Genomic DNA, 18,246 nt, shown 5'->3' with positions numbered 1-18,246 from the left:
TCCTCTGTCTTAACCAAGAAACCACCATCAGTCATCATCGTGCACGCACAAGACATCAGAGTAGAACGTCAGCGGAGAATCCACCATGTTGTGTTGACTGGATCATCATAATTTATTATTTCTATCTACTTCATAGTGAAATGCTTTTTTGAACTCACTAAAGGAAAATAACTTGACAGATGACTAGTCATATGGATCTGGTTATACCTAGGAGTCCTCTGGAGGGAAAAGCACATGTAACTGGGGAACCCAAAGACTGCATACACCATTGGCTACTGTACTGTAGGGATCTGCATGCCCACATCTCCCTGAGGATTTTCTGCTCCTTGCATTATTTCAGGTACAGGCCGGACTCTGTTCTATAAATAGACCAAAGGGAAAATTGGCCGTGATTTTGAATAGTTGTTTGAATGAGTTTCAGTGAAACATCTCAGTGGGCTGCAATTAACCTGCTCTCCTACGTTGTCTGCTGGTATCATTTTTCCTTTTCCGTTTCCAGTGCTTTTCTTAACTTTGCAATCTGCCAACTCCTTCCTCCAGCAAACAACTAAAAAGTCATTTTCTGATTTTCCCCATTAAACCCAAAAAAGAAACAAAACAAAACAAACCAACCCGAACCCAATAACAAACCATCATGTTCCAGCTATCTCCTATAATATATAATGAAGCATTAGGTTCCATTACATGAAGGCTTAACCTTCATGAAAAGCATTCACAGCTTGCCAGAAGTCATCAATATTTAACAGCTGTTGTTATTATGAAATGCTTCATGGGGTAATGTGGCTAGTTTGCTTGCACGCAATGGTTTGAATGAGTGCCAGGCCTCTGTCAGAGGCCCCAGGAGATTGACAGCTGGTTAGATCGCGTGACAGAGAGGCTCTGGTCAGTCGGCAGCCGGCTGTTACCAAAAAGCCTGTTCTCCCTCTGGTGTTTCTCTGCAAAGGAATTTCACAGTTGAAGAGGGGGAAGTGAAGGGTGGAGCTTGGGCTGAGTGAGTGGCTGTGTGCCCAGCTCCCGCCCACATGCAGCCCAGCTATCTGTGGGCTCTAATCACGCAAAGCTGTCAGGAAAGAGTATATTGTAAACGGCCAGGAGGAGAATGTAGCAGTGTCAAAAGATGACAGCCTCCTTTGATGCCCTGGGTACATGAGAAACACATTAACTGTAAATGCCCAGAGAAGAATATGGGAAATAACTTTAAGAAAGAACGAGGGCAAGGGAGTTGATTTTGAAGGGCTGGGGGCTGGGGGTGGTGGTGGTGCTTTTCCCAAGCTTTCTACCTTAAATAAATGTCATGCAGAATTTAAAAAAGGTTCAAAGAGCGTTCTTGATTTCAAAGCATTTTTTTCAAGAGGAAACAGACTACATAAACCACGAAGCAGCGAACCAATCCTTTGTATTACTGTGCTCGGATAATTTTATTTCTTCCTCGGGTGGACTTGATTGCAGCATTCTGTTCATGAAGGAGCTTGAGAACACGTATTCCTTATGTTAATTTCTTTCCCAAAACAGCTATGTGGAGTCTTGACTGGCATTTGAGACTGGAGCCCCTCCTGTAATTACAACTCAGTAGTATGCTTGTCTGTGCATATTACCATGGTACAGGCCGTGATGAGATAAATCTCCAAGAGATAGGTTTGCTTTTTTGTGGTTATGTAATGCTAATCAGTGCTAATAGGGATCACTCATGCTGATTTTATGTCTACATGGGTAAAAGGAAATGGAGAGTTGGGATAATTATCCAGATAATTCCTGACCTACAGCCATCTAATTTTACCCCTTACTTTAAAGACGTAGAATTGGAAGGGGGAGGGAGAGAGGAAGACCACCTCCATGCTTTTGCATGCATGGTTGTCTTACCCCACAGTGCTCTCCTCACCTCCATCTGTTAGTTTCTCTGGCTTCTTTCAAGTCTCAGCTCAAATTACAGACTCTACAGGAGGCCTTTCAGGGTACCACCCCACCCCTGACCCAGCTGTTAGTGCCTTGCACTCTCAGATGACATACTGAATTTACCTAGCAGTTTGCATGCCGTCTCATCCAACAGAATGGGAGCTTCTGCAGGGCAAGGACTATTTTTACCTTGCTGTGTGTCTCCTTCCTAGTACATACTATAAGTGCTTGATGTGGCTTTTCTTTTTGATTGATTAATAGAAGTGACCATGTTCCTTGGATAAATGCACATCCTTTTGTTTCATTTATTTATATGTACCTAGTCTTCGTGGCTTTCCTAATTTCCCCTGCCAAGGCCCATTGCTTCATTTTTTTTTTGTTCCATAGAACAAAATATTTTTGTTCCCAAAATCATAAAAATCTTAGAGTTGGAAGAAATCTCCGAAATCATTTGGTCAGTCTTCTACCTGATGCAGAAAACCCTATGTGGTATTCCTGACCGACTTGGTCTTCACCTTGCTCATACAATGCAGGTGAAACAGAATGTTCTTGGAGAAGAAATTAAAAAAAAACAAATTAAGCATTCAGTTACTTTATTTCTCCACTTGGTCTCCATTGTGTCTCCTCTGAAATCCTTTCCTAACATTTTTACCCCAAAGATCAATATTTTCCTGCCTTTTAAGGGACTTAAACGTGATATGAATTAAATAGGGAATTTAAAGTGCTCTGACTCTCTTGTGGATAGAGTGTTGGCCCTGAAGTCAGGAAGACCTTAGTTGAAATGTGACCTCAGACACTTACTAGCTGTGTGACCCTGGGCAAGTCACTTAACCCTGTTTGCTTCCATTTCCTCATCTGTAAAATGATCTGGAGAAGGAAATGGCAAACTACTCCAGTATCTTTGCCAAGAAAACCCCAAATAGGGAAACGATTGATCAATAACAACAACAGATTCTCTTGTAGAGAGAGTTTTCATTACCACCAGTATTTGGTGATTAGACTTAGCAGCAGACAAGTCCTCTGAATGGTATATTAATAATAAAAACCCTTTTTGGTAGAGTGTCTTTGTGCCTCGTCCTTACATCTTATTTCCTGTTGAAGAGGTGTGATTTCTTTCCTGCTGCAAAGCCTTATTATATCAGAAATGAGACTTGTTTATAATTACTGGAATGGGCACATTGTCTGGCTGAGGAAACTGATTCATTTGTTGTTATATTTTAAGGGCACTGCAAGGAGCGTCAGTGAATGCATGGCTTCAAAAGCCCCACACAGAATACATTATGGCAACATCATGGAACTAGAATAGAATGTGAGAGCCAGAGGGGACGCTAGAGATGATTGAGTTTAACAAGATGAGAAACAGACTTTGAGAGGGGATGGGACTTGTTTGAGGGCATATGCTTAGTAAGGCACAGGGCTGGGTCTGGAGCCCAACTGTCCAGGGTTAATTCCACCATACCATGCCATAATCTCCTATCTAGAGATAATGTACCAAGTGGGAGAACTGTGTTCTGAGGTTATGTAACCAGACTTTTTTCAATTACCAAGGAGTCCTTCCCAACTGCTTTTAGCAGAAGTGGGTTAAAATTCTTTCTAATGTTTACTTCTTTGGGCAAGGAGCTTACCTGCTTTGGGCCTTGATTTCCACATCTGTAAAATGAAATTATTGGACTAGATGGTGTTTAAGGTGCCTCTGACTTTAGCTCTATGATTTTAAACTTCTGGGACCACTTTTCCATGGGCCAGTAGCTAAATAATCCTAAAAGAAAAAAGGAAGGAACTCCATAGAAAGCTTACCATGTGCAGGAGATACTCCACGTATTTCTCTGCTTGCTGTGAATCCATATTTGTTTATGGCTCTCTCATCATTAGGATATAGGCTTTTTGAGAGGAGTCCTCTCCATTCTATAATATATCTAGTATAATGCCCCCATGAACTGACTTAGTAAAGTAAGCAATGATTGTTCACATTTTGCTTAAAGTAAATGAGGTTGATTTGTGGATGGAGGGAAATTTCCTTTTCACCCCTGTGTATTTTTTTACATTAGTTAATTACTATGTGTATATATGTGTACATATACATACATATGCATATGAATGTATGTGTGTGTGTATATCAAGAAGCGATGTGACAAAATGGATATAATCTGGGCCTAGACTGGGGAAGATCTGAGTTCAAGTCCTGCTTTTGACAAATACTGGTTGTGTGGCCTTGGATGTCACTTAATTTCTCAGTGCCATATACAACTCCCTAAGATTGTAACATGCAAAGCAGTTGTCAAATTGCATTGGTAGAAGGGATTTCCTCATTGGGAATTCCATACACCTATTAAATTGCAGGTCTGGGCAAAAATGATGTAGATTGGTAGGCGAAAGAGTGAATGAGTAGAGAGCTATTGGGGCCCTGACCCCACCTCTGCTGCACAATGACCATTCATTCCTTTTACTGGGGATATTTTGAGGGTACTAAGGAGGAATAGCTCCTTTCTTCACCTTGGTGGTAGAGAAGACAAAACCCACCTGGGGGAAATGAAATAAGGTTCGACATTTACAAAGTGCTTTCAGGCCCTCGGAACACAGGTATTTGCCCTATGAATGGTATACACCGTTGTGGCAGAAATGTCAGTTTCTTCATAGGTGAGTCACAAAGTTGATTTATGGGTCCTGGTCTTCAGAACAGTCACCTCCTGCTTCCCTGTCCAAGTCTTCATGGCTCAGGAAACCCAGTGGGCCTGTTCTCAGGTGGCTTTTGTTCTTTAATCAGGAAAACGTTTTTGTCTTTTGTAAACTAAACTTGAATTCTGGGGAGTTCTGTGTCAAGTCCTAAATTTAGAGAAGACTCAAGTGGGATTTTAAATAATGTAGGAAATAAAAAGAAAAAAACCTTGGTTCCCCAAGAGAACTTTTTTCTACTTTAGCAACAATGAAATTCTTTTTTTTCCCCCAATGATCTTAGAATATATGTGCCTTTCCCTTGTTGTGTTTAGGTCTCCCTCCCTTCCACCCTGTTTTCTAAGTTTGTTGCTCAGTAGGTATTTATTGAGCATATGCCCAAGATGTTGACTGTGGGGGGATTACAAAAGAAGTAGATGGCAGTTCTCTGATGTCAGGAGCTTACAGACTGCTTGATGAGTAGGGGACAACATGAACTGAAAAGGCTGTCTTCAGTGATACTGGCTTCCTTACTTTCTTTGAACAAAATGCTTTGTCTTCCAACTCTGGTTTCTTTCTTCCTCATGTCTGCATGTTCTCCCTCCTTATCTTTGCCTTCTGCTTTCCTTCAAGTCTTAGCAAAAATCTCAGCTTCTATAGGAAGCCTTTCCCAATCCCCTTTCATTCTAGTATCCTCCCTCTGTTGATTATTTCAAATTTATCCCATTTATAGCTTGTTTGCACATAATTATTTGCATATCATCTCCCCCATTTAGACTGAGCTCCTTGAGAACAGGGACTGTCTTGGCTTTCTTTATATTCTCAACATTTAGCACAATGCCTGGCACATAGTAGGCAGTAAATAAATATTTATTGGCTGATAGACTCTCTGAACTGTTGCATGCCCACAGCCCCCTACTTCTGGCAAAGAAGGGAAAGAGGTTTTATTGGGAGGGTATAGTAGTATTTCAGAGTGGGTTGACAGGGGTGAGGTAGTGATAGTGATGCAAAAAAAAGGAAATAAGTATTAATGAAACATACAAAAATAAACAGAAGAGGGCAAAAGCAAGTTCATGTGGGGACACACGCAAGCATGAGAAGGGCAGCATTCATTTTGACATGTTAAAGCTGGTATAGTCTTAAAAATCCAAGCTGTGCATGTTATCATCAAAGTTTTATGTGTAGTTCTTTTCTATCCACTTTATATGGAAATATCCTTGTTTATTGATGACTGTCAGGTTCAAGTTCATAAGAAAAAAATGCTTAATTTAAAAACATTTTTTAAAAGAAGGGAGAGATGCATTTTCTCTACCCTTTTCTAGGGCCATGCTGTCTTTGTCATGGAGCCCCTTTCCCAGCCTGGCCTCCCTGCCTGTCCATGCCTCCTCTAACTTCACTGTCTCAAGCCCATGGTCTGCCTTTGGTGTGCATTGACGCTATCAACAAAGGGTTCCTAAATGAGGTGGAATTTCCCATTCCATGTATTCTTGTCTCACTTTAGCCAAAGGTTGCTTTCCACTGGTCGGGTCGGTCAGTGAACAACAGCAGGCCGAGGCATTGACTGAGCACTGTCAGGTGGGATTAGGTTTTACTCCACCTGAAGCAGTAACTCATTCTGGAGCAGATGGAAGTCATTTAGTTCCTGGACCAGTGCACTCACATGAACTTATTTTAGACATGATTTGGGGAAACATTTTACATACATGCTCAAAATTCTAGAGCAGTAATACTAATGTTATGTACACAAGGTTAAGCTGCCAGTTTCTATTCCAAGGTTTAAAAAATAATGGAGAGTTCAGTATTTCCAGCATTGAGGAGAGTTTCCAGTTTGTCTGAAAATGTCAGAGCTCTTATATATGTTCGATGTAGTTCTTGGGATTTAAAAGTAATGGAGCTATGGAAAAAATAAAGGCCTATTAGGTCATCTGGTCTCTCTTTCTTTCCCTTTCCATCCCTCTGTACTAAGCCTTAAGTCTAGTTTTGAGGTGATGAGCTTTTGACCACTTCCTTTGGAAAATTTCTCATATAATTATAAACCCTCAAAGCTTCTCTCTCGATTTAGCTAATTCAATTCAGGAAACATTTATCAAGTGCCTAGTAGGTACAAGGCCCTGGGGGGAGGGGGGCTTTGAGGAGGCAGAGGAACAGTGACTAGAAGTTGCAAAGAGCTGAATTTAGGCTCCATGTCAGGGAAATTAAAACCAGCCCAAAGTGTTGCCTCAGGAACTGGCGAGTTCCCATTCACTTGAAGTATTTAAGCAAAGTCTGCACGAATACTTGTCAGTTATATTGTAAAAGGGATTCATTTTCAGGTACAGGTTTGGATTAGATGGCCTCTGGGGTCCTTTCTAATGCTAAGATTTTGGGGAGATCAGAAAGATACTCCATTGCCCCCATGATGTCAGAGTAATGTTACAGTAATAAGCATACACACACTTATACATATTCCCTCCAAAGGGACAAAGAGAGACTACAGAAGGAAGGAAGACAAATTCATCCATTTTGACAGTTTCTTTCCATTCAAGATTTGTCCATTTTACCCCTGCCACTAACCAGTGAGAAAATAGAAGTTAGGCTCGGAAGGAGTAGCCAGGAGGTTGTGAATCATAAAGAGTAAAGGCAATCATTGGCATCATGTCATAAATCATAAGCCATTGATACCCCGACATCCCGTATAGGATGGAGGTCTACAAAGACTTGTACTGAAGGCGTGGATGTAATATAAGTCAGATAAATTGGGGAAAACTGACACTTTCTGGAGGTATCTCTCTTCAAAGCAGAATGTCTGATAAATTTCAATTTTCACTTTTAGGGAAGGTAGAAAAAGGAATGAGGGTCACGTCTATTCTGAACCTGGTTCTAACGAATAAGGAAGAATTGGTTGCCAAAATAAAAACGATGGGAACTCTGGAAGGAAGTGACCACACCATCTTAACATTCACAGTAAATAAAGAGAGGAATGTTTGGTGTGATGTGACCTGTATCTTTGATGTCAGTAGACTAACCTTTCAAAGAGTTTAAGTAAAAGACTGGTAGGTTTTTATGATCTGAGACTGAAAAAGAAGAATATTTAAGAGAAGATTTTAGCAACAATATCTTAATGACCCTAAACAGTTATTCTGAGGAGAGAAAAAAATAAGGTAATGTCTGAAGAGACTGTTGCGGTTGTACATGGAGCTCTCTGAAAAGCTTCAATTTTAAAGGACTAATTTTCTCCTCTGTAAAATAACGATTACATTATTCATATTATGTACCAAACAGGGTTGTTTTTAAAGAAAGCATTTTGTAAATCTTAAAGTGCTACATAAATGTGAGTTATTTTTATTCACTTCAATTCAGTCAACTTTTTATTAAGTGCCTCCTATGTGTAAGGTAGATACGGGACAAAAATGAAAAATAGTCTATACTGTCAAGCTCAGGAAGTGATTTCCATATGAAGTAGCACCATGAAGAAAGTTCGCGATTCTGGTGTGGAGTCCATTTCAAGCCTGGAGGACAGCCCATGAAACGGCACAGATAAGATAGGTGGAACGTCAAGTTCAAGGAATAGCAACCAGGCCATTCCTCTTGAACTTTTACCATGTCCATTTCCATTTTACAGAGAATCAATTTAAATGCCTCTTTAGAATAAGATAATGTGCTGATAAAAGAGCTGTCTTTATTTCTGGAACATACTGCTGGCTACTCAAAGTACTCTGTTGCAATAGTTGCATATTACACTGACCATGTCAGTGACAGTCTCTTTGATGAGTGGAAGCCACATGAGTAAGTAATGTGGGGATGAGCATCTCTAGGAGTTTGCCTTTGCAATCTCAATTACCCTCGCATGGCATCAGAGCAGAAAAAAATTGGACAAATCATGCTAATGAGTATAAATATCCCTAAAGCTGAGTTCCCTTCTTTTTCCTCTGGATTTCATAAGGTGCAATGCCAGTGGATAATTCGATAAAAAGAATGTATTCTAAAGGCACAGATTCCTGCTTCCAACTTCCAGCCCACCTCACAGACTCATATTTTATTTTTACTATTTTGTTATTACTATTGCATTACTTTCATATGAGTGGCACAGCCTTGTAAGACAAAGGCCAGGAAGGTATAAGCCCAGTATGAGTTGAGCTTTGTGACAAATGCTAAGAATAAAAGAAGAACTTCTTAAAGTTACGTGGGAGATGAGAGGAAGAAAAAGAAGGCTTGGGATAAAAAGGAGACAGTAATCAACAGTGCAGAGAAGCAACATACTACTTAATTGGTGTTTTGCTTACTAAGGAGCAGGGTCAGACTAGATGGCTTGAGGTCAGTTCCAGCTCTGGGATTACATAATTCTGCAAGAACAATCTGTAGCTTGGAAAGGAGGAAAACAAAAATAGTTATTAATAGATAATTGAACCCCAAGAAAAGTGAGAATTAATCAGTCAATCAATAAGCATTTATTGAAGACAATACACTATCTTAGGCACTTGGGGATACAAGGACAAAAGGGACTGTCACCCAAGAAGCTGCAACATTCTCTCAGGAGAGACAGCATTGTGTGTGCATGTGTGTGTGTGTGTGTGTGTGTGTATCTGCATATATGTATATATACACACTATATATATATACACATATGTACGTATATATAAAATAGAAGATAATTTTGGGTGGGAGGTTGTGGTGAGGCCATCGACAGCTGGGAGGATTAGGAGGGATTTCACATTGAAGCTAAATTCTTGAAGGAAGTTAGGGATGAGGAGGGAATGCATTCCAGGCAGAGGGGACAGCTAAAACAAAGACATGAAGAAAGGAAATGGCGAGCCGCGTATGAGGAAAGTCACGGAAGTACAATTTGACTGGACTGTGGAATGGTCTTTGGGGAGCGCACACAGTAGGAGGCATAATATGGCTCATGGTCCATCCACAAAAGGTAACCAAGTAGGACTGGTTACATAGGAGGACAACCAAGAGAAAACAGCGTGACAAAAACCAAGACAGGAAGAGTATCCAAAGAGGAAAATTCTGCAGAAGTGAATGAGAAGGATGAGGACTGAGAAAAGGCCATTGCATGTGACAATTAAATAGTGAGAGGGTACTTCCCTTGAAGAATTCAAGTCATAGGATCTGAATGAATCACATTCTGAGGCACCATAAGAAATGGCAGATGCTCTCAATAGGAGGTGTCAGATTCGGGGCCTACTGGCCACAAACAATAGGCAAAACTCCTTATTGCAACTGGTCAAGATTAAAATGTAATTGGGAAATTTAAAAAAAATAAATAAAAGTACAATAAAATATATATACTGTTGATTTGTGGTTTTCTGAGTCAGTATTTGGCTGTAGGGATCAGAGATCTGTTTCTGTTTGAGTTTGACGCTAATGCTGTAAGTGATCCAATTAGGTAGCTGGGTGGGAGATTATAGGAGTAGGAGTAAGGCAGACCTTAGTTCAAATCCTACCTCCTCTCAGATATTTACTACCTGTGTGACCCTGGACAAGTCACTTAACCTCTGTCTCAGTTTCCTTATCTCTAAAATGGAGAAAATAATAGCACCTGCCTCGTCGGATTGTTGTGAAGATAAAATGAGATATTTGTCAAGTATTCTGCAGACCTTAAAGCGCTATCTAAATGCTAATCATTATTATTTATTTTTATTACTCATGGAGAAGAAGGGAGATGACATAACACTGAAGGTGAACAAATGCTGTCCACCCTTTTTTGTAGATGCAGAAAGTTATGATTCCTCAATTTATAGAAGGGCACATTTGACATTTATTCCTTGGGAAAAAATTAGAACATATTATTGAAGGAGTGGTTTGTGAGACTTAGAGAAATGATAAATTATTGGTTATTTTGAATGACTCTCTGGGAGGGGGAAATTTAGGTTATGTAAAAGCAAAAGGTATCAATAAAAGTTATTTTTTAATAAGAGAGAGATGGTGATCACTGTGGACCATCATGGTTTCATTAAAAATGAGTCATACCAGATGAAGATCACTCATCTTGCTTGTATACTTAGACTAATAGCAGAATTCTGTAGACATGGTATAGCTAGATTTCAGGAAGGCATTTGACAGACTGTCCTTGCAACCTTTTGGAAAAGATGGAGAGATGTGAACCGGATGGTAGTATAGGTATATTTGAAATTGATCGAAAAACTAGACCTAAAAATGTTAATTAATGATTGATGTGATCAAGGACACACCTCGTGTAGGCATGGGCTATGAGACCTCCCATGTGGAACAGTGGAGGGTGTACTGCTTAGCAGATGTAGACATGGTCATGGGAAGCATCAGTGTGGGCATATCTGGTGCAACAAGAGAAGAAGGAACTGTGGGGCCAAGGTTTGCTGTGACAATGAAAAGAACTACTGCTTAGGGCAAGTATACTCAGAGAGGGCCTTCATGTTGCTACATTGAATACAATGGCAAGATGAATGCCACCATAGACCAATTTGGGAGTTAGTTATTGGCGTGCCTACTACAGTATTATGATAGCACTGATAGGTAGTATGCCAGGGTTCAACTGTAGCAACAGCTCCCTCAGTCTCTGGGGGGCAACTGCTTCCAGTTCCCTCTTAGTTGGTAGTTGAAATAACTCTTGCTGAGACAGGACAGCATTAGGGCATTGACTTGAATGGGTGCTTCTGAAATTGGCCATTTTAGTTGTGGGAGTCAGAGTCAAGATAGAGAGGAAGTGGTAGACATATGTCATCTTGGGGAGAGAGCCTTGAAGCAGTGCTCCAGAGTCATATTGTGTTCAAGAATTTAATTCAGAGAATTCAATCATGCTCTTGATGATGGGGTTATTGAATTTCTAGATGATGCTAAATTGGGATCACCAATTCTTTGGATGAAAGAACTGGTATCCAGAGAGAACTATAATGATGGGCCAAATCTAATAAGAATTTAATGTAATAAATGTAGGCTTGTAGTTATACAGGTTCAATGAGTCAACTGCACAAATGCGGAATGGAGATAATATATCTAGAAAGCACCTCATAGGAAACAAAGAAACTGGAGGTTTTAGTGGACTGAGAATATGTTGTGGGTCAGTGGTCAAAAAGCCTGATGACATCTTAGGTCTCATAGTGTCCAGAATGACAGATGTGATACATCTACCGCACTCTGCCCTGGTCAGTCCACATTTGGAGTCTCATATTCAGTTCTGAGCACCACATTGACTAAGAACATGGTCAGAGAAAGGACAACAGAATGATGAAGGAACTCAAAACCAGGCCATAAAAACATCAATTGGGGGAATTGGGACTTTGTAGTTGAGAGAAAGGAAGACTTTGTGAATATGTAATCAGTGTCTACAAATATCTGAAGGGTCTTTGTTTGGAAGAAGATTTGAGGGGCAGTGTGGCAAAGAGGAGGGGGGAAGGGATGGGAAAAAGCATTTATATAGTGCCTATTATGTGTCAGCCATTGTGCTAAGCACTTTCATAATTATTATTTCATTTGATCCTTAAAGCAACCCAGCGATGTAGGTGCTATTATTGTCCGGATTTTACAGTTGAGGAAGTTGATGCAAACAGAGGTTAAGTGATTTGCCCACGGTCACACAGCTAGTATGTGTCTGAGGTCAGATTTGAACTCGGGTCTCCCTGACTTCAGGTCCAGTGCTCTATCCATGAAGAGTGAACAGAGTTGAACCTGGAGTTGGGAAGACTAGCTTCAGACACTTAGTAGCTGAGTGACCTTAGGCAAATTATTTAACCTCAGTACCTCATCCATGAGGATGAACTGAATGGCCTTCTAAGATCTCTTCCAGCTCTAAATCTGTGAACCTATGATTAGACTTGGGCAGCTAGGTGGTGCAGTGCATAGAGCACTAGGCTTGGAATCAGGAAGACTCATCGCGATTCTTAAGTTCGAATCTGGCCTCAGACACTTCCTAGCTGTGTGACCCCAGGGGGAATCACTTATCTGTGCTTGCCTCACTTTCCTCATCTGTAAAATGAACTGGAGAAGGAAATGGCAAACCACTCCAGTATCTTTGCTAAAAAACCCCACCAAACCCAAAATGAGGTCATGGAGAGTTGAACAGTACTGAAATGACTAAACAACAACAACAAAATGATTAAACTTGTTCTGTTTGGCCCCACACTGAAAAATTAGAAATAAGAGTTGGAGGTTACAAGAAGGACACCTTGGCTCAATACAAAGGGGGAAAACTGTCCTTTAAAAATTAGATTTTCCTTTGTAGAACTATAGGCTTTAAGTTATCTCGGTTAAAGAAATTGCCTTGATATTTCCTCTGGCTTCTTTATTTTAACTTTCACTCATTATTAAAACTTTCGGCATTTTTCTCAGCTCTAGTTTCACTTGAAACTCAGGACCCTGTGCTTCTTCCTTGCTTTGGGTCTTAGCTTTTCCATGACAACTTTCTCACTGTTTACCTTTCTGTTAATTATAAACAGTAGCAGTGCTGGTGAATGTTTAACAACCAACTCTCTGAAAAAGAAATGTACTTACAACATTGTTTTAAGTTTAATCTGTGTTATTAATATTTTCTCCATCACTTTCTAAAGTCTAGATAATGAACAGAATAATAAATCAAGACCTGGTTTGTAGCATTTACCAATTTCCAAAGTGCAAACGCTCACACTGAAAATTTAACAACTGGCTGTTGCAAACTGGTGTAGGCCAGCTGCAGTACATCTGGATTGTAGAGATGGTGAGATTATGACAGATTGTAGAGATTATGAGAAGCTACATGGTGTAGTGTAAAGGGTGTTGAATTTGGAGACAGCAATTTAGATTTCAACACTTACTAGCTATGTGTGGACTTGGAAAAAATTGTATAACCCCTTGGAACCTCAGTTTTTTTCACATTTCCAGTGAGATTAACAAATATTACTTGAATTACCTAACTCACATGGTTGTGAGAAAAAGACCTTTTGAAAGTGCTGTGTTACTGAATGAGGCAGTCTGATCAGACATGGTCTGTTCAGCAGAAAGAGAGGAAATAAGGCACAGACAGAAACCAGCAGTAACTAATGAATTCATAAGAGCAACCACTAAGTACAAAAGGAATTGTTCTATTTCATCTCGCTTATTCATGATTGGTGTATTCATGAATACATGGGTGTGAGGAGCAGCTAAATGGCACAGTGGAGAGAGCACTGGCGTCATGAGGACCTGAGTTCAAGCTTGCCCTCAGACACTTTACTAGCTGTATGACCCTGAGCAAGTCACTTAGCCCTCATTGCCTCCAAAATAAATAAATGCATGGGTGTTTTCTTATTCCATGTTTATGCATTTATAAAGACTCCCTTTATTTAATCTTTAGAATACTCACGTATTGCAAGCACTCACGTTTGCGAGTACTCAGGTAAGCTTGTAGTTCTAGAAAAGTTGGCAGGCTCCCTCCTGGACCCCATATATGCCATTATGACATGTCCTGAATTAGGACAAAAAGATCCAGGTATTAGCAAGTTGACACATGCCCTTGTTATATCATTGGTGTTTGTTGTTCAGTCATTTCAGTTGGGCACAACTCTTCATGACCCCATTTGGGGTTTTCTTGGCAAAAATACTGGAGGGGTTTGCCATTTCTGTCTCCAGCTCATTTAACAAATGAGGAAACTGAGGCAAACAGGTTTAGGTGACTTGCCCAGGGTCACACAGCTAAGTAAGTTTAAGTGATACACAGTCAGGCCTTCCTGACTCCAGGCCTGATGCTGTATCTGATGTGCCATTTAGCTGCCCAGCAAACCTTGAAGCACTGTGTAAATGCTATTATTATTATAATCATATTAACAACAGTTGATATTTATATAATACTTTTGAGGCTTATTGAGGCCTTTATATAGTTTATCTCATTTGTTCCTCATAACAGCTCTGAGGGGTGGGTAGTATTATTGTTCCCATTTTACAGATAAGGGAACTGAGGATCAGAGAATTTAAGTGACTCCTGATTCTGGGTCCAGTGTTCTACCCACTGTGCCACACTACCTCCATACATGAGATGATCTCCATTGAGTATTATTACATCAAGAGCCTTGTCCTTTGACTCTTTACCTTTGACACTGACAATTACCTTCTTCTGTTTATCCTCTGCTCTCTAGGTTTTCATGAAAACTACCCACTCCTGGTTCTCCTCCTACCTCTCTGACTGTTCTGTGTAGTTCTTCTTTACTGGAGGTACCAGGTCATGCCCACTCCCCCAAGGCCCTGTTCTGGACCCTTTTCTCTTGTGGAACAGCCAGGAGGCAGGCGTCACTGGCATGGTGGTCTCATCAGATCCCATGGGTTCAGTTATCACATCCGTGCAGTTAATTCCCAGCGCTGTATATCTAGCCCTAATCTCTCTCCCAAAGTCCAGTTTCACGTTGCCAGTTATCTTTTAGACATCTCAAATTGGGCATCCATGGGCATCTCAAATTCAGCATGTCCAAAAAAGAAATTAACTTCTTACCCTGAAACTTTCTACCACCCTCTTCTTTTGAAGAGATCTTCATTCTTCTGGTCATCCAGGCTTATAACCTTAGTGATTTCTTACTCACACTAGCCTCCCGTGTCCAGCAGTTGTCAAGTCACAGTTGCTACCTTCACATCATATATATATATATGTATATATATGTGTGTGTGTGTGTGTGTATATATGTAAATTATATATGGGAATATACGTGTATATATGTATATGTATAAGCATATATGTGTACCTATGTGTAGGCATGTGTGTATGTATGCATGATTAGTGTATGTTTATGTGTATGTGTGTGTGTGTATACACACACATATAACCTCACCTTTTTACTCACACAATTGCTACCCTGTTACAAGTCCTCATCACCTCAACCCTGTACTATTGCAGTAGCCTTTTGGTTAGTCTCTTTGTGTCCCTTTTACTTTAAGGAGCAAATGTAAAATCCTCTGTTTGGTGTTTAAAGCCCTTCGCAGCCTGGCGCCTTTCTGCCTTTGCGGTTCTCTTACTCTTTATTCCTTTCCACACACTTCATGATCAGCTATACTGGTCTACTTGGTAGACGTCACATCCAACGCTCCATCTTCCATCTCTGCCATTTTACTGGCTGTTCCCAATGCCTGCAGGCTCTCCCTCCCCTCATCTGCCTCCTGGCTTCTTTTGCAGGAGATGTTTCCAGGTCCCTTTCCCTCCCCTAACCATTCTCCAATCTTTGACTAATGCCTTAGCTCTGAAAATTACCTTCCATTTCTATATCATATTTGTATGTTATCTTCCTCATTAGAATGTTAGCTCTCTGAGAGCAGAGGTGGTTTTTGCCCTTCTTTTTATCTTAATCACTAGCAAACAGTGAGTGCTTCATAAATGCTTGACTGGCTGACTGATTGATGCTGTGTTATCCAGATAAATTGGGATGGGAGCCTCACATTATGGCACAAGTTTCTTCACCACACAAAACAGGGTTTGAGATGTGACTGTGTTGGTGTTGAGAATCAAAAGCAACTGTTTGTGTTTTTATATACATTAATATACAAAAATGTTAAAATTTACTTCAGACTAGGATGGCATCAAAGTCTGGATAATGATATGTAATAAGAACCGTGGATGTAAAAATTGTGGCTTTAAGAAACAACATTAAAATTCAATGCATCGGCTTGACTAAAGGTTTCTAAGACAAACCGAATCAAACTTAGTTAAGCGTTGGGTTGTCCTGTCTTCTTTTGGTTGCTGGCTGTGAGCCAGCATTAACTGGGTTGAATCATGTAAACTGCGAGGATTTGGTAACATGATGTTTTTTCCCTTGGTTTTCCTGTACCTTTTCATTTGTTTGCCTTATTTTTGATGAAGCAGATAATAGTGGAAAAATATCATTCAATAAAAACAATGTTTACAACCCTTGGATTACTGAGAAGGCCATTCTACCCTGTAAAATGTGGTTTGCTTTCTTGGGCTGGAGACAGGGGGGATGAATTGATCAAAATCATTGACATATTGCTACTTCTTTTCTCTAATAGCTATTCAGGAGCAACACTTCAGGACACAAGGTGACCACCCAGTGAAAGAAGATCACCTCCCCACTGGAATTGCCATGCCGGAAGGGGGACTGTTGCTAGAAGTGAGTACATACAATTTCCCCTTTACTTTACAATTCCAGATAATGCAAAGCATCCTCTGGTCTCTCACATTATCGTAATGGTCTGATATTTTACTACCCTGGTCCAAAACTAATACCCCTCACCTCGTGCCTAGACTGCTGCAATAGCCTGCTGGTGGGTCTTACAGCATTAGGTTTCTTTCCCACTCCAGCCCCTCCACCATTCAGCCACCAAAGTGATTTTCCTAAAGTGTAGGTCTGACCGTGTCATCTCCCTACTCGGTAAACTCCCAGGGCTCCAGTTGCCTCCAGAATCAAAGACAAGATGCTCTGTGTGGCATTCAAAGCCCTTCAAAACCTAGCCCCTTCCTACCTTTCCAGTCTCCTTACAAGTTATTCCCTGCCATATACTCCTGGATCCAGTGACACTGGCCTCCTGGTTGTTCCATGAACAACAGCCCGTCGCTTGACTCTAAGCATTTTTTTGACTGTTCCTCATGCCTGGAATGCTCTCCATCCTAATCTAGCCCTCTTGACTACCCTGGTTTCTTTTAAGTCCCAACTAAAATCTCATCTTTTACAGGAAGCCTTTGCCAATTCCTGTAAGTGCCTTCTCTCTTTTAGTTACTTCCTATTTTATATATATCTATATCTATATCTATATCTATACATATGTGTGTGTGTGTATACACACACACATACATACACATAAATACACATACACATTATGTAACATACCACACATTAATATAATACACATTATATATATGATGTATATAATATAAAATATATTATTGTATATAACATAATATGTACAGAGAGAGGGAGAGAGAGAACTTGTTTGTATGTATTTGTTTCCTTGTCTCCCCATTAGATTGTAAGCTCCTTGAGAACATGGACTGTCTTTTGCCTCTTTTTGTATCCCCAGCACTTAGCACAGTGCCTAGTAGATAATAGGCACTTGATAAATATTTGTTGACCGACTAATAAAATAGAAACTCTTAGCCTGGCATCTAAGGCCCTCCACCTTGTGGCTCCTACTTACCTGCCTTTCCAGCCTTACTTCACATTACTTCCCTTCATGTCCTCCACATTCAAACCCAGCTAGACTACTAGCTGTTCTCAGGACTGGATATTTCATCTCTCTCCACCATGTTTCACCATGACACTTTCCAAGACTTAGCAAGCACTCCCTCTTCAACTTCACCTTTCTTCAAGGCCCTTGTATTATCACTTTCCTCAAATCTTACCTGATCCCCTCCCTTGAATTGTTTATAATATGTTATATATAACCTCCCTCCTGAGAATGTAAGTTCTTTGAGGACAAGGAATCATTTTATCTTTGAGTCTTCAGCGCAGTGCCTGGCATGTAGAAGGTATTTACGAAATGTCTGTTGAACTGAACCACAGAGACATTTGGTAGCTAATATAACCTTCCTTTATGACTTCACTAATTTAATGGTCATTCATAAAAATCCCATTCATTCAACTTCACTCATTAAGAAAATGTGCTAAATTTATTTTGTTCAGTCATTTTTTTAGTCGTGTCCAACTGTTCATGCCCCATTTGGGGTTTTCTTTGCAAAGATATTGGAGTGTTTGGCCATTTCCTTCTCCAGCTCATTTTACAGATGAGGAAAATGAGGCAAACAGGGTGAAGTGACTTGCTCAGGGTCACACAGCTAGTATCTGAGGCCAGATT

The 18,246-nt window shown here is 40.3% G+C and overlaps 1 protein-coding gene across 1 annotated transcript in view; it reads left to right on the top strand.

The window, feature by feature from the left end:
- Positions 1-18,246, top strand: part of AHRR (aryl-hydrocarbon receptor repressor) — a 255,608-nt gene that overhangs the window by 137,517 nt on the left and 99,845 nt on the right. Inside the window, exon 4 of the mRNA XM_027869067.1 lies at positions 16,465-16,565. Coding sequence (XP_027724868.1) covers positions 16,465-16,565 — 101 coding nt within the window. The remainder of the gene's footprint in view (positions 1-16,464; positions 16,566-18,246) is intronic.

Source organism: Vombatus ursinus, unplaced genomic scaffold, assembly GCF_900497805.2.
Source record: "Vombatus ursinus unplaced genomic scaffold, bare-nosed wombat genome assembly UNPS02014791.1, whole genome shotgun sequence".
Classification (NCBI taxonomy): Eukaryota; Metazoa; Chordata; class Mammalia; order Diprotodontia; family Vombatidae; genus Vombatus; species Vombatus ursinus.
The sequence above is the reverse complement of the archived record's forward strand: the minus strand, read 5'-3'. Positions and strand labels throughout refer to the sequence as shown.